The 15,678-nt window shown below is 44.6% G+C and overlaps 2 protein-coding genes across 6 annotated transcripts in view; one reads left to right on the plus strand and one right to left on the minus strand.

The window, feature by feature from the left end:
- UBE3B (ubiquitin protein ligase E3B) overlaps positions 1–3,698 on the minus strand; it is a 31,433-nt gene extending 27,735 nt beyond the window's left edge. Inside the window, exon 1 of one of the 2 annotated variants that reach the window (XM_076061767.1) lies at positions 3,617–3,698. In XM_076061767.1, the coding sequence (XP_075917882.1) occupies positions 3,617–3,687 (71 nt within the window). In that variant the 5' untranslated portion in view covers positions 3,688–3,698. Of the gene's footprint in view, positions 1–3,391; positions 3,469–3,616 lie in introns of those variants that run through there. The other variant, XM_032947043.2, reaches the window with a different exon arrangement.
- Positions 3,621–15,678, plus strand: part of LOC116939092 (acetyl-CoA carboxylase-like) — a 99,092-nt gene continuing 87,034 nt past the window's right edge. For 2 of the 4 annotated variants that reach the window (XM_032947037.2, XM_032947038.2), the window contains exons 1-2: positions 3,621–3,759; positions 8,228–8,922. In XM_032947037.2, coding sequence (XP_032802928.2) covers positions 8,285–8,922 — 638 coding nt within the window. In that variant the 5' untranslated portion in view covers positions 3,621–3,759; positions 8,228–8,284. Of the gene's footprint in view, positions 3,760–8,227; positions 8,923–12,154; positions 13,629–14,494; positions 14,875–15,678 lie in introns of those variants that run through there. The other 2 variants (XM_032947041.2, XM_032947040.2) reach the window with 2 other exon arrangements.

The following is a 15,678-nucleotide window of genomic DNA, read 5'->3' on the forward strand; positions in this document are numbered from 1 at the left end:
TATAAAACGCGACAGCCAAGCGTGCTTTATTATTGTGGTCGCTGAGACGTCAGTGCGCATGCGCGTAGCGAGCCTCCGCCCCCCCCCTACATATTTCCCCGCCCCCTCGTCTTCCCCCCCTCCCGCTTTCAAAGGGGACGCGCACACTCGCAGCCTGTGTTGTGGCACGTGTTGCTTCATCACTGCCAGTTGAGTTTACGTCCTGATTTTTTTTCAATAAAATGTTTTTATCCCACATCCTCCCTCACATCAGACATTGCAACATCCTCACATTACGGACGGCTTTTCCAAATTAATCGACGGTCTCAGGCAACACTGGACTAATCAAGAGCAGGCGGGGGGGGGATTGTCTTTGGGGGAGGGGGGTTAGTCATTGCCATTCTGGGCTCAGGTAATTTAAGACTTCTAATGTTCAGGAATGTAGCCCATGCACTGTGTGTATTCTTCTTCCTCGTCTTATAGCTCAGATGCTCCAGTGCTGAGATTGGGCCTAAAGAATGCAACCAGTGAGTATGGGAGATATATATTCTTGGTTCTTTCGGTAAAGTCACGTAGAAGGGAAATAATAAAAGAATAAAAATAAAACAATAAAATTATCACGAAAACCATGCTGGTGTTCACACCTGATGATGATTGCTTGTGTTGCAATCGAAACGTGAGAATTTAATAGTTTAATTTTATTTATTTTATTATTTCCCTTCTACGTGTACTTTACCGAAAGAACCAAGAATATGAATCCCTGCAGTCACGAAAGCTTTAAATCGAAATTTATGGGAGATATACTTTTATTTAATTAAGGGGCCGTCCATAAATGACGTCACGCGATTTTGGACGATTTTTGACCCCCCCCTCGTCACACGGCGTCACAAAAAGTCAGACCCCCCTCAAATATGACGTCACAAAGCTCTGCCCCCCCCCCAAAAATATATAAAACATGCTTAAAATCGCTTTAAACTATTGTCATTGTAGTGCGTATTTAATGTGGCGCTGCACTGATGCTGTAGGAGAAAACATTTATTAAAAAGTATATTTAATTAGTAGAACGTGTTGTCTATATTTATTGAAAGTTGCGCATTTTGATGTGACGTCACATTTCTCACCCCCCCCCTCGTCACACATCGTCACAAATGTCTGACCCTCCCCCCCTAGGTGCGTGACGTCATTTATGGACGGCCCCTAAGGGATTATTTGCGACTCAGTAGCTACTATAAGGTAACTTCATATGCCTATTTAAAAACAAAACTGGTAATCAGAAAACACGTTTTAACTTTAATTTGCAGTCCCAAACCCTGATTAAGGCTATCTGTTCTGGCCTCTATTTATGTGACAAGAAGAAATGCCATTGTCCTAAACGTCGCACATATTATATATTTATTTTAAGACACTGCTAAGATTAGTCAGTTTATTTTGGGTAAGGTCATTGCTGAGGTGTTCATCGGTTAAAATCGATAAACGTCTTAACCGCATTATAAGACGCTCCGTAAAGGAAACTAACAATTATTCGCGTCGTTGTGGATTTGCTGTTTCATATAACAAATCTGCTTGAGAAAAGGCTGTTGGAAATCATCAGTCTTTAAGGGCCAAATATTTAATTCTCAATTCTATACCACTTTTTTCATGCATGCTTTTTAAACATGTATTTTGCTCACCTCTTCCCCTCTCTCCTTTTCCACTATTCGTCCGTCACCTGATTTCATTTCTCCGTGTATTTCCAGACGCGTGGCATTTAAGTGGCATATAAAATCAAATCCTTATACTACCGCACTTTCATTTATATAGCTCAGTGGGCCTAACCTGGTAAAATAAAATAATATTTTAAACTTAATTTCATTTGTACAACTTGCCTTAACAAAGGATATATTTTTTTCGCGCTGAAACAACCCCCCCGTTATTATATACAGCACACTAAAGTTATCCCGTTAAACATCATTGCCTGAATTGGAATTGGTTGGTATGTGTTCTTTTTTTTTAAAGAACACATACCAACGGTGTCACGTGGATGCACCAATGCCTCTTGACTCTTGTTACATCACTACCACGGGTCCTGCTTTTGACATGTGCCGCTCTTTAAAAGGGACGCCGTCTACTGCCGCCTTGACGCGTGCTCTGACCTGTTTACTCTGCAAAGGCGATTTGTGCGAGACAACTGTTCCAGGAATTGATTGACGTTTTGCCTCGACACGCAAACAGTCACCCGAGCCCTAACCTTGTCATCTGCAGCTAAACATAAACTGGATTTCTAAGTAGCGAGAAAAATGAATGATACAAGTACAGTATACAATCGTTCTCCTCTCATTTAACGCGCCTAAAAAAATGTAGTTTGTGCCAATATAAATGAAATACCATCACAAAGCTGTGAACATATTTTTGCTATGGAGTTAATACAAGCTTCGACGGTATATTGTATGTATTTATATGTGTAATAGATTTTCTTAAAACGATTTGTTTTACTGCCACAATAAAGTTAATTATAAACCCGGTGAGTTATTTATAACAGATTGCAGACGTTAATGTTTGCGTATTTGGACATAAAACCGTTTAAAGTGACACTAAAACAGTCGGTGATTGACAGGAGCGTTATCAATTGATATTAATCTTCAGCCCAAAAGTATTTTCTGAAAACCATCATCTAGAATTTTGATACGTGTTCTATGAGTGTGACGAGTTGCATACAACATTACATGAGACGTTATAATCTAGATCTGAAGTTTTCGTGACTGTAGGGATCCATACTCTTTGGTTCTTTCGGTAAAGTCACGTGGTAGGTAGAAAATAAAACAAAATACCGAAAGAACCAAAGAGTATGAGACGTTATGTCGCTTTTTAAATATAAGCTACCGCTAGAATCGTGTACTGTATTAACGTACTAATCTTACAAGCCCCGTATTGTTTTCCGGCACCATAGCCACAACAACAACCGGGCGGGATTAGTCCCCAAGTAGCGGTGACGTCACCGCGGCGTGCGTGCCAGGCTAGGTGTATCTTGAGGCAACGGAACACCGCACACATCAACCACCGACATCACCAGTGACCATAATAGAAGTTTTTGGGTTATATCGCGTAAATACATAAATGTGTCGTTAAACTCGCCGCCACCCGACACGTAAACAGAACGTGGCCAATTCGTCACTGGTACAGCACGCCGGTGTGTTGGAGAGCCAAGCCACAACATTTACAATCTGAGTACGACGTTTCGCCAGTAATTACAACTAGCTTCATCAGGCGACAGCCAGATTTGTTCTGTTTACGTGACAACCCTTACGAGTTGGCTGTGTCGGGTGGTGGCCGGTTTTCACGACACATTTATATATTTACGCGATCTAACCAAAACACCTCTTATTATGGAGGATGATGATATTGGTCGCGAAAGCCTGCGTGTTAAACTGCTCACCGGTGACGTCTGCGTAAAACCTTCAACCCACGTGTCGACGACATTCCTTCCCACGTGTTTTCACCCGCACGCACCCAACAAGCCCGTCACCGGCACCTCCCTTGGCAACGCCCACTTTTCTCCCCATTGTCCAATGGGGATCGCGAGAAAACGCCGGTGGGGTTGGGGACGTGCGACGCGGACCCTGTTCACGAATGACATCATCACCATCTCCACCCCACCCACCGCACAGCTGATGCCTGCCTGCGTTGAGCGGTGGTGAATCGGGAGCTCGCCTGCGGAATCGCCGCTGTCATTCATCCGCATATAACGGTGCGACCAGCGTCCGACGGCCGCTGTCTCCGCCGGCTCACAATCGTCGCACTCGGGTAAGCGCAACGGGGGGAAGCCTTCCCCGTTCGGCGTTGCTCTCTCTCTCTCTCGAGAATGCGGTGGCGTATGATGTGCTGCAAGAGCTATTGCTGCTGCTGCTGCTGCTATACGCGGTGGCATGCGCCGCGCGTGCGTGCGTGCGTGTGGATGCGCGCGTGCGTACGCAGTTGCTTGCCCGTTGCTTGCCCACTGCCGACGTGTCACGGCATGCGTTGTGCGCACTCGTAACGGTTCAAGCACGATAGCAATTGCACATATACATTGCCGTGTGTGTGTGTTTGAATACTGACACATTTGTACGATACAGTCAAAACACCCACGCCTGCACAATACATTCATTAATTGCCCACCTATCTTGCACGCATGCATATATATTACTGTCTACCGGACAGCGGAATATATATCGTTTGCATCGAAGGGTGTTCACTGTTGGACACAATGTTTAAGACGGTATGCGAATGGAATTCATTGGCCAGCACACTTCCCCATAGCAGTGTAACAAGCGCTGTTCAACACGTACACGATTAACAGACTGGCATTCTCATTAAGTTTAGCTTGGCAGTTAAGAGAGTCAACAGATTGACTGCCGAAGGATTCAGCTGAAGGTGATAAGCAAGACATATGGCCTATGCTATAGCCTCTTAGTTTTAATTTGAAATGGTATATTCTAGTTCATTATATTATGTTTAGTCAAGTAACCCCACCCCGCAAAAACGCACGTTTTTGGGAGGACCTCACCTAGCAGTGGATTGACAAAAAGTCCGTACATATACCATCTATTGACTGGCTCACATGTTTGTTGTTGTTTTCTACACATGAATAAACCACACAAATATACACTGCACAAAGCAACGATTTGTAAGGCGTATGGGCTAATAGTTTAAAATAGTCAAGTCCTTTGTACACTTATCCGAGCTGCATGGCCCACTACTACCTCTGATTTATGAGCTTACATCCCAAGGTCTGTGAGAGAATGTCGGTATTACTGGAATGCTGGCACAGCGATTCGCGCACTGCGCCACGAACCTGGCCACCTGAGTTGGATACCCGTCCATGGCTAACATCAGTGGCGAAGGAGATCTGAACCTGTTTGACCTCTGCCATGAATGAGCGTTTGTCCTTGCGCTCAATGTGATATTTCATATATATTTTTTAAGGCACTCGTCATCCCACTGCAACCCATGCAGAGGAATACGCTTCCATTCCCTAACACTTTGCATCATTGCAACTGTTCGGGAACTGTTAAAAGATAGCAGGCATGGCGTCTGAGCGCGTGCTGTTTGTGTAAAACTGTTTGTGTAAAACAGCAGCGGGGCATGTGACCGGGGCACGGGGAGTGTTGTCAGCCGCGGGACTCACAATCTTTGTAAATTTTAAGAGGCAGCTCCTGTCAGCGAGGAAGTGTACATTCCAAGTGGCAGTTTTGATGACTCGGAGTCAACGGTACGCGTGGGAACGTGGGCAATTTCACGCCGGTAGCTAAGCCCAGTGGAGCACAATGCCTCTCTGTAAGTCGAAATCTCATTTCTTCTTTAGAACTGTTTTTTTTGTGTTTAGTTTGCTGTCCTTCCCCCCGCACCTTCGATTTTGCACGGCTGGCTACGTACGGTGCTGCGCAAGGAGTTCGACGTGCATACACATTTACACACACACACAGGAAGCATTGATTGATAATTGTTGCAGGCTTAACTAAAAGTGTCAAACTTGACTCGCCGTCGTGTTGATTGTGGGTAAACATTCACAATGTGGAGCACGTGCGATGAGAGCGTCACGCCAGGAGTTCATTGAATCCAGTGGAGCACATTGCTCGTAAGTGGAGTCCACGGGCAAGCGTCGGACCTGCCAAGATTGGCCGGATCTATTTTGGAAATGATTAACTTACGTTTTTGAGGGATCACCTTTCACCCACTAGCTGTGCAGTAACCATGGAACAAACGCACCTTTGCACCAGTTCTTAATTGGTGGGCAGCTCTGAACCTCTACTTGGGAAGGGGGAGTGGCGGCGCAGTGGTCAGCGTGCTGAACTGTGAATCAGAATACTTGAGTTAGATTCCCGGCTAAGGCCATCACGCGTGGGCGAGTGCTATCTGAAACGGGGCGTGGGCTATCCCTTCACCAACCCCCACTGACCAGCGTGGTGAGGTATGGTCAAACAACCCCCCCATGACGAATATGACGCGGGTAGGCATTCATCCAGCAGTGGATTGACAAATGACTGTACATGACATGACTGCCTCTATTAAAACATTGGAACTCGTATCTGCTATTCGAATACGAAGTACAGGAGTAAACAAATGGCCGTTTATGAACTCCGGATATTATTTATAGGTAATGGTCTTGTCTTTCGTTCCAAAATTTTTACGTGATTAATATCGTAAATATAAATAGTTAATCACGTTAATTTCAAGTACCGTACTGGAGTTTGTCACTAAGTTATGTTGGGATGTATGCGACTATTAAACGCACATTGCAAAACTGTATTCATCATGACCAACAGTATATTTGAGAAATAATCAATGAACTCCATAATTACCCATATGCACATATTCTTATTCCGCACCTCCGATTGATACGGTTGGCTACGTACCGTGTGAAATAAATTCAACATACAGGGACATACTGATGTACAATTCTGCATAAACAAGTATTTTATATTCTTTGGTTCTTTCGGTAAAGTCATGTAGATATAAAACAAAAATAAAAGCAAAAAGCCCACGACGTTTCGATCGCAACACAAGCGGTCTTCATCTACGTGACTTTACCGAAATAACCAAAGAATATGAATTCCTGCAGTCACAAAGTTTTAAGTAAAAAATGTCCTTTTCACGCTCATAATCGTATAGGTAAAAATACCTCAATATCACCAGCAGGGGGCGGTAATGTTTCACTGCCACTACGGGACGGGATGGAGATTGGGTTTGATCGATTGTCACGATTCAACACTCGCTATTCAATTGAAGAATAGTTAACGTTTCTTTTACATCATGGTGACTAAGGTGACCAAACATGACTGTAGAAGTCACATGAATCCATACCAAAAAATACAATTTAACGCGTAGGCTTTCATGACCAATATTATCCATCATAGTTTTTTTGGGGTTAGATCACGTAAATATAAATGTGTCGTTAAAACCCGCCACCATCCGACACAGGCATTTAGTAAGGGTTGTCACGTAAACAAAACGTGCAAATTAGTAATAGTTCAGCACACCGGTGTGTGGGAGAATACACTCATACTCTTTGGTTTTATTCGGTAAAGTCACGTAGGTAAAATAAAATAAAATCAAAGAAAACAATTAAATCACGACGTTTCGGAGGCAACACAAGCTTCCGTCTTCAGGTGGAATAGTCACACAGCAGAAAATCTGTGTGACTATTCCACCTGAAGATGGAAGCTTGTGTTGCCTCCGAAATCTGTGTGACTATTCCACCTGAAGATGGAAGCTTGTGTTGCCTCCGAAATCTGTGTGACTATTCCACCTGAAGATGGAAGCCTGTGTTGCCTCCGAAACGTCGCGATTTAATTGTTTTTTTTAATTTTATTTTACCTACGTGACTTTACCGAATAAAATCAAAGAGTATGAATCCTTGCAGTCATGAAAGCTTCAAATCTAGAAGAATAAACTCACTTGAATTGTAAATGTTGTAGGTTTACTCTTCCATACATCAGTGGGCTGAACTCGCAAATAATTGGCATTTTGTTTACGTGACAAACCTTAATAATTGTCTGTGTCGGGTGGTGGTAGCCTTAATGACACATTTATATTTACGTGATCTAACCCAAAAACATACACACGTACATTAACTTTAAAACATGGGCGTTTTATTATTATTTATTTCTAAGTTACACTCAAAGTGTGGATTTCTCAAATATTGCTTTATTTAATGACCAATGTCACGTGATATCCATACATTGACACATCGATGCACAAAAACGCAGAGAGAGGTGCATTCTTAGAAGTGTACAATGAGAAAGGCAGAGGGACACACGGATTCAGAAGGCATCCACAAGTTAGAGACATCATTGTGACTGCCATAAAGGTGGTGTACGTGGATTTGTGCAGGACATGTCTCCAGAAGGGATGATGGCCGGTGGTCGAGACTAACAACTGAGTGGCAGTGAAAGGAGAGAAAACTCCTCCAAGGGTCCGTCCAGCACAGAGATAAGCAGGTGGTCTGCAGGTGGTAGATGGATTTTTACGTTGTGAGACCATGAGAGATGCTGACTGCTTCAGTAGGCCTTCATCCAGCAGTGGATAAATCATGGCTGATAATGTTAAACTTGTAAAGAGCATCTTAATATCATCCCACGTGTTGTAGCAATAAATAAAAACTACAGTCATTCAATCGATAAATGTTCTGCATCGTAATCAGTGTGATAGGTGAACTCTATATTAAGACGCTTTAATTCAAGTGTGACGACATTCTCACTTGTGAAATTATTTTTTTTTGCTCTCGTTTCAGGATTTTCCCGCTTCTTGACTGTGAACTGGAACTGCAGCGTCTTTGGCTCTCGAGAAAATGGCAGAAAAACACAAGAAAATACAACGGTCAAAAATTTCGAGCAACCAGCTCTGGAAAGAAGCCGACAATGCGGCCACTCCTAAGGCTGGCGTTCGGAGAGGCAGTTTCGAATCCGGTAGAGGACCCAACAATGCAGCAGCATCATCGCATCAAGCCGTCACTCAAAGCCAACCTAAAAACCTGTGCAGCAATTCTGCAGTAGGTCATTCGCAAGACACGCCTGACTGCTTGGCCATACCCAGTGGATATTTAAAGCAGGGCGCAAGCGATGCAGCTCCTGCTGCTGCCCCTGTCCCAGATAGCACTAGGCTTGGACTCGATTGTGTTCCGGCTGCCGGCAGTCGGCGCGGAAGCGCCGTCGGTGGCCAGATCGATGGAACGGTCAGCAGCCTCCCACCCCGCGGTGGCGGCGAGGCGCAGCAGCGAAGGGCCTACCTGGCCAAGTTTGTGCTGGGCTCCTTTGACGATGCGTCTGATGCTGAAGACGGAGGAGGAGGTGGCCCCGGTATTAGTGCTGGCCTGGCGGCTGCGCTGCAGGGCAGGCGCGGCAGCTTGGAGGCGGAGGGTGGCAGGAGAGACAGGGCCGACGTCGATCCGCAGTGCTGTCCACGTGCCAACTGCCAGACGAACATCAGGTGAGTGAGGTCGCAAGTGATGGACGTTTCCAGTTGTTTATGAAATTTCCACCGATTTGTGGAAATGTTGCCATTGTAAGGCATGCTGCTGCAGTGTAATGGTTAGCAGATTGGACTGGCAATCCAGAGGTCGCTGGATCGATTCGATCTCCTGGCACGGAAGTTGAAACAATGGGAACGTTCTTAAATCCACCAGCTCTGTCCACCCATCAGTATACATGGATATGAATACACCACAGCCAATCGACAGGTCATGTGGTGGGGTAAAGTGTGGGTATTCCCACCTCTAAGATATGTGGCCAGTTTAGAAGAGTAAGCCAAATACCTACTAGAGGGGCTCTCCAGGTCTCGCTCCAGCAGAGGCCCGTCCACCAGCAGTGTCATAAGCAAGCAATATCAGGCTGCACTTTTACCTTTGTATCATTGTCGTTGTCACGAACACTATTGGCGGGTGTGGTTGTGTACGCTCGTGATTCACCTGCTCTGAAGGCAAGGTTTAGTAGTCTTGAAATGTTCTTTCAAGTGTGAAAATTGGAAACATTAACAACAGCAGACTATATAGAGGGGATGCAACAGTGAGCATGGCATAAGCGTGCTATGACAGAGATTGTTTGAAAAATCAGTCAGAGGCAATGGACATGAAACTACCCGCATTGTAGATGCTGCTTGATGTACAGCATCCTGAAATTTAGTCACATTCGTCGATTGATAACTGTGCTGTGATTCAGTGCAGGATGGCGATCCTTCATGCCGTCTCTCTGTAGTGGTTTGTCACTGTGCCAGTCCTCCAACACTCGATAAGATGTTAACGTCAGATCTGCATTTGGTTCGTGAGATGCTTGCCGACGCCGTCCCGCGGTCGTTTTGGCCAGGAGGGTCCTGCTAGGTTTTGCCAGCAGGGGGCGGTGTTGTTACGTGTATGTATATTGAACGTCTTTCACTCCGTACATAGGTAGCACACCGTACCAACCGGAGTTGCAGTGGAAGGACACCAAAACACACCTAGATTGAAAAGTGCATAGCTCCAGTGGCTTCCTAGCATCGGATGGAAGAGCGTTCCAAACGGCCGCAGAAGTTGCGCGATGCGGTGACCGTCTTTGTTCGATGGTTAGCCAAAAGCGGCTTCTGCGAGGATGTCCGGAGTTTGCGTGATGGTTTATGCTCCTTAACGAGATCAGCAAGGTGTTGTGGTTCATTATTGGCAAGCAATTTGTGTGTCATGAGTTCGACCTTAGAATGTATTCGTTCGGCAACCCGAAATAATACCAATTGAGTAATTTGCAGCATTGGGATGTTTGGCCAATACCAGTGACATGTTTTTGTTTTATTTAGCTCTGGGTGGACATTTGGAGAATTCGGATAAAACCCATGCAGTACAGGAGGAAAACAGACAAATTTCATACAGAGAGGTGCCCGAGTCAGGAATCAGAAACCCAGGTCCACTCCTTCCTCTGAGGCACAAGTGTTCACCAAAGTATTAAAGCTTTCGTGACTGCATAAAATTACTCATTGTTTTTTTTTTCGGTAAAGTCACGTATGTAGAAATACAATAACATTATATTAAAACAAAACACGACGTTTCGATCACACCTGATGAAGATCGCTTGCGTTGTGATCGAAACGTCGTGATTGTTTTTTGTTTTAATGTAATTTTATTGTATTTCTACATACGTGACTTTACCGAAAAAACCAATGAGTAGGTGTTCACCACTGCGCCAACAAGGTTGAGCCCGGATAGTGTTTGTACCGGCGAACCACCATTCCTAAAACACACATTATTTAGGAATGCTTCGTGAGTAGTGGTACACAAGCACCAATAATACAATAAACATTTATTTATAACAGGTGATGTTTGGAGCCCAAAACGTTGCCTATTATGCTCTCATAATATATGCATTGTCTCTGAAACTGATTGACCTCCACCAGAGACATCCTTATCTGTGGCCTTGTCTCACCAGTGTCAGAGCAGAGAACGCCAAAAGGCGAACAGCACAAAGACAATGCTCGTGTCAGGGCATTGACGGCTCGGCGGGCGTGAGGAGCTATATCATGTTTGTTTGCATGTTCACCACAAGTATGTGTGGTTAATGCAGACTTGATTCCTTGCACAAGCTATCTATTCGGTGTTTGAACATCTTAACATCTTGATTTAAAGCTTTCGTGACTGCAGTAATTCATATTCTTAGTTCTTTCGGTAAAGTCACGTTATTATTATTTTGTTGTTTCCCTTCAACGTGACTTTACCGAAAGAACTAAGGATATATATCTTAACACCTGTTTTATTGCCAGAAAATATTAAAAAACCTATCCGTATTTTTCATACTGTAATAAACATTTGCGTGTAAACCTAGTGAGACAAAAATATTTTTTTTTATCTACAGTAGATTATGAATGCCCCATATCTTGAGTTTAATTGATCTAACCACCCAGCCTGGAGTTTACTGCTGCTTAAATTCCTGTACTTGCGAGAGAGAGCTGGAGACGAGGTGGACAGACGCAACCGTGTCACGATGTCGTGATGTCATAACGCCTGCACGCATGACGCATGACATCACGTGGCCAGCCATCCGCATGCTAATTTTATCACATGATCCATGGGGGAAATAAGCTCGTGGAACCCTTTCGGAATGGAATGTACAGAACTAGAAGCGCCGTCCCTGTCGCTAGGCACATGTGAAATAATCATTGGCATTCTTCGTGCAAGTAAAAATGCAAGTGTTGTCACAACCCTTCATCACTTGACACCCTCTGGCTCTCGTACTTGAGAGAGTGGGTGAGGGGCAGGGAGACCGAAGTTAAGTGCTTGTTGAATGAGCTGTGTATGTGTGTGTGAGTGAGAGACTCATCTGGAATAAAAAAAAACGTTGTTCAGTCATTGTTCAACATCGTCACCGGTGGTGGTTGCCGTGAGCGGGAATTGAACTCGGGTCGCCGGGTTCGTAGCGCGGCGTGCTAACCGCTACGCTACAATGCGTTACGCTTCCACACACACACAGACACACACACACAGACACACACACAGACATAGACAGACACACACACAGACACACACAGCGCGCTAACCACTACACAACAATGCGTTACGCTTCCACATGCGCGGGTCACGTGACAGATTTGACGTCACAGCTCACTTGCCGTGCAATAAAAATATACATTATTGAGCTCCCCCCCCCCCCCTAAAAAAAACAAAAGTGTATTTTTATATTTTTTGCATGGTGTACAGTCTGGAAAGTACCAACATGGCAAATTTCCAGTTTGTTGCATGTCGGGAAGTAGGCTAAACATTTTGAACAGACACACATTCACAACTTTGCTTTTTTATATATATGGAGATAATCGGCATTTTGCGACCCCCACTGCCACTGTGTAGCATACTTCCATAGCCATGCGCCATCGCCGCACACGCGTCGGATAAAAAGTAAGGGACAAGTCCTTACTTACTAACAACTCCTCTATCATTTCTCATTGCTGGAGGGGTTGCCCCAATTTTATGATGAGTGCTTTCGGCATGTCACGAGACGGAAAAAAAACATTTGGAACTCTCGGAAGGGGCAGAACAATAGCTCATTTTAGAGAACGGCCCACAGAAGCGGATATCACAGAACTACTTTTGAAATGCGTTCGAATTTCCTCTGATCCACACAAGGAGGAAGAACAACCCCCCACAACACCCTGCTTCAGTGTCATGTTAATCGTATTGCAGTCAAAGCAATGTAGTATTTTCTTTATTCTCAGAGCTGGAATTTACGCTAATTAAGTTCAGAATCAAATGGTATTTGTTGGCTTTTTTGTACAGTCGTTGGTGACTGGGCTGAGGCCGTAAACTCACTCCATGTAAGTGTTGGTGACGATGGGGCCTTATATAGAAGGTGGATGGAGGGATTTTGTTTTGGGGAATCTTCATCTTATGAAATGTCGATCAAGAAAAAAAAGTAAACTCACTTGGCTCAAGATATCATCCTATAATACATTCCATCATTGGCTTTTCGTGGTGATAGGACTGATATGCTTGTGGCTAATGTTGGGAAGAACATTCGGTTTGTAGAATACTGTACTTCACAACTGGTGCGAAGGACTTCAGATATAAAGTCTTCTCCGGCATTTCCGAACCCAAATGACATGTTTTTCTTCTTATATTGAGAATTGTATGACCACTATTCAATATAAGACAAGCAGCCTGCATTGATTTCATTAGCAAATGTAGCCTTTGTCCATTCTGCTGATTAAGAACCAGTTTTTTTTCCAGTTGTCTCTGCAATGAAGACAATGCGTTTGCTTCCCAGGTATTCATGGGCTTAAGGCGACAACAAAGTTCATTGCAGGCCCTTTCTGTTACCGCACTCGGTTGCATGCAACTGTATTCAGAATTGGCAATGTTAAAGCTTGTGCCTCATTAAAAAAATGTGTATTATTAGTGTGAGAAGCATCAACACAAAGTGTTAGACGTTTGTTAGCGTCCTTGTTTAATGCCTCATTACTCCTGGCACCCCTGCGGAAAATGGTACGACCCAAACTAATTACGCTACAGTGCATCCCATCGGCAAGGCTGCTGATTCAACCAAAGTGTGGGGGGTGTTTCGTGCGATTTGTACAACCCGAGCGATGTAAGCAGTGTGGATGGGCCATCCTCCCCTGCTGTGTTGTGTAGAGCCGGTCTAAGCGAGCTGGAAGCTCCAGGAACTGGTTGACTACAGCAAACAAAAAAAGTAAGGCGTCTAACTTTAATAATACACACATAAACAAACCTGTTAATCTGTCTCTCCACGTCAATACAACGTGTTATTAAAAATCAAACCGTTTTGTTGAAACATGGTGAATAGCCCACGTGGCCTGGTGGCTCAACATCCATCTATTTACACACGGAGAGAGGGGTGGATGTCTTATTTATTAATTCTGTTGCCCGGAATGCTTCACAAAAAAACGTGCATAGTAAGGTAATAGTGTGCTGGGTTGTTATAAATTGTGAAGAATCTTCATTTTGGTACGAGTTTCATAAGATGACAGTGAGTGTGCTACCTGAGCATAGTGGCCTGCTAACCACGGTGCTGTGAACCTGGCAACCTGTCTTAAGTTCATGGCCACTGCTAACATCAGTGTTGGAGCGATATTCGAACCGGTCCTGGGCTGCCCCCTTTCACCAACCAGCACTTGACCAGCATGGTGAAGTATGGTCAAACCACCCCTATGGTGGCGGGGAGGGGGTGCAGTCAGCAGCTGACTGACATGGCACCGAATTATTAATTTACACGACTGTTATTATACTATTAACAGTCGCCAGTGTTAAAGTTGTTAAGTTCAGTAACTGAATTTGTTCAGTATTTGCAAGCAAAAAGGGCCGGTCACTCAACGGTGTTTTGTTTTGTTGTTGTTCGCCCTGGTGTGGGATTGGAAAGCCAAGTAGAGGTATTGCCGAGCCAAGCTCTCATGCGAAACGTGAGACCCCTGCATCTCTTCTCACTCAACCCGAGGACTGACCCGGAGGGCCCTTTCCCATTGGTGAATTTCCCGTGTGGGTTGTGTCTGACAGCAACAGCGACGGGGGCACCACGCTGCCTCCGTCACCGCTGCTGCATTTGCCATTTAAGTGGTTGTCGCGGCTGCTGCCAATTGTACAATTGGCTTCACATTGGGGACTCCCCAAGTCTTGTCGTAGCTGTGTCACGTCCGTCTTGACGGCTTGCGATTTTGGTGTTTACGTTCAAGAGAGAGGTTTTTTTTTTTTCCCCTGGCCTAGGAAATTAAACGAGTTGTTGTAAAAGCGTCGGGTTGTCTGCCGCTACTGCTGTGGCAAGTTAATACATTTAGTTTGGATACACTTCACCGCAGTGGTTGTGGCGTGACTGGCCGATCATCTTAGGGTTCCTGTCAACTTGTGAAAACGGCAATCTTGTGACTCGTGTAAGCTCATCCACATGGCTGCAATGAAGGCACCACGGATGGAGATGTCTGCAGGTTAGTCCAACAAACTAAAATTTATTTTCATGACGTGTGATGCAAGTCGTGTCATCGGTAACGTGGGTTCATTTGAAACGATATTGTATATACCTCGCTGTATATGTGCTATAATTCAGTATATTCACAGTGATCTGTTAACGGGAGCTCACACCAGTTGCTGACTTTCTTCGATTAGCACGGTTGGCTACGTACGGTGCGAAAGAAGTTTAACATACAACTTTAGCACCCAAAAGGAGTGTCAACTTGATGCTGTGATACACAAGCTGTATCACACCGTGACCGAACCTGTCCAGTTTACGTTGTCGAGAATGCCGTAAAAGCACGAGCGATAGACAGAAAAGCACCTAATAATGTGTGTTACCGTCGCGTTGTAATACATTAAAAAAAACTTGATTTGAAGCTTTCGTGACTGCAGGAATGACGAGGGGTGGGGGGGAGGTCAGAAATTGGCCAAAATCGCGTGACGTCATTTATGAACGGCTCCTTCGGGGTTTTAAATGTACTCTTTGGTTCTTTCGGTAAAGTCACGTAGAAATGGTTTTTTTTAAAATAATAAACTAATTAAATTTCAATTTTTTTTCGACGTGACTTTACCGAAAGAAGCAAAGAGTACATTTAAAAACCCTAAGGGGCCGTCCATAAATGACGTCACGCGATTTTGGCCGATTTCTGGCCCCCCCCCTCCCCCCCTCGTCACGCGGCGTCACAAAAATCAGACCCCCCCCCACCCCCAAATATGACGTCACAAAGCTCTGCCCCCTCCCCCAAAAGCATATTTTCATTTTGAAAATAAATATGCTT

This window comes from Petromyzon marinus, chromosome 5 (genome assembly GCF_048934315.1).
Source record: "Petromyzon marinus isolate PM22_M1 ecotype Great Lakes invasive population chromosome 5, UKy_Petmar_22M1.pri1.0, whole genome shotgun sequence".
NCBI lineage: Eukaryota > Metazoa > Chordata > Hyperoartia > Petromyzontiformes > Petromyzontidae > Petromyzon > Petromyzon marinus.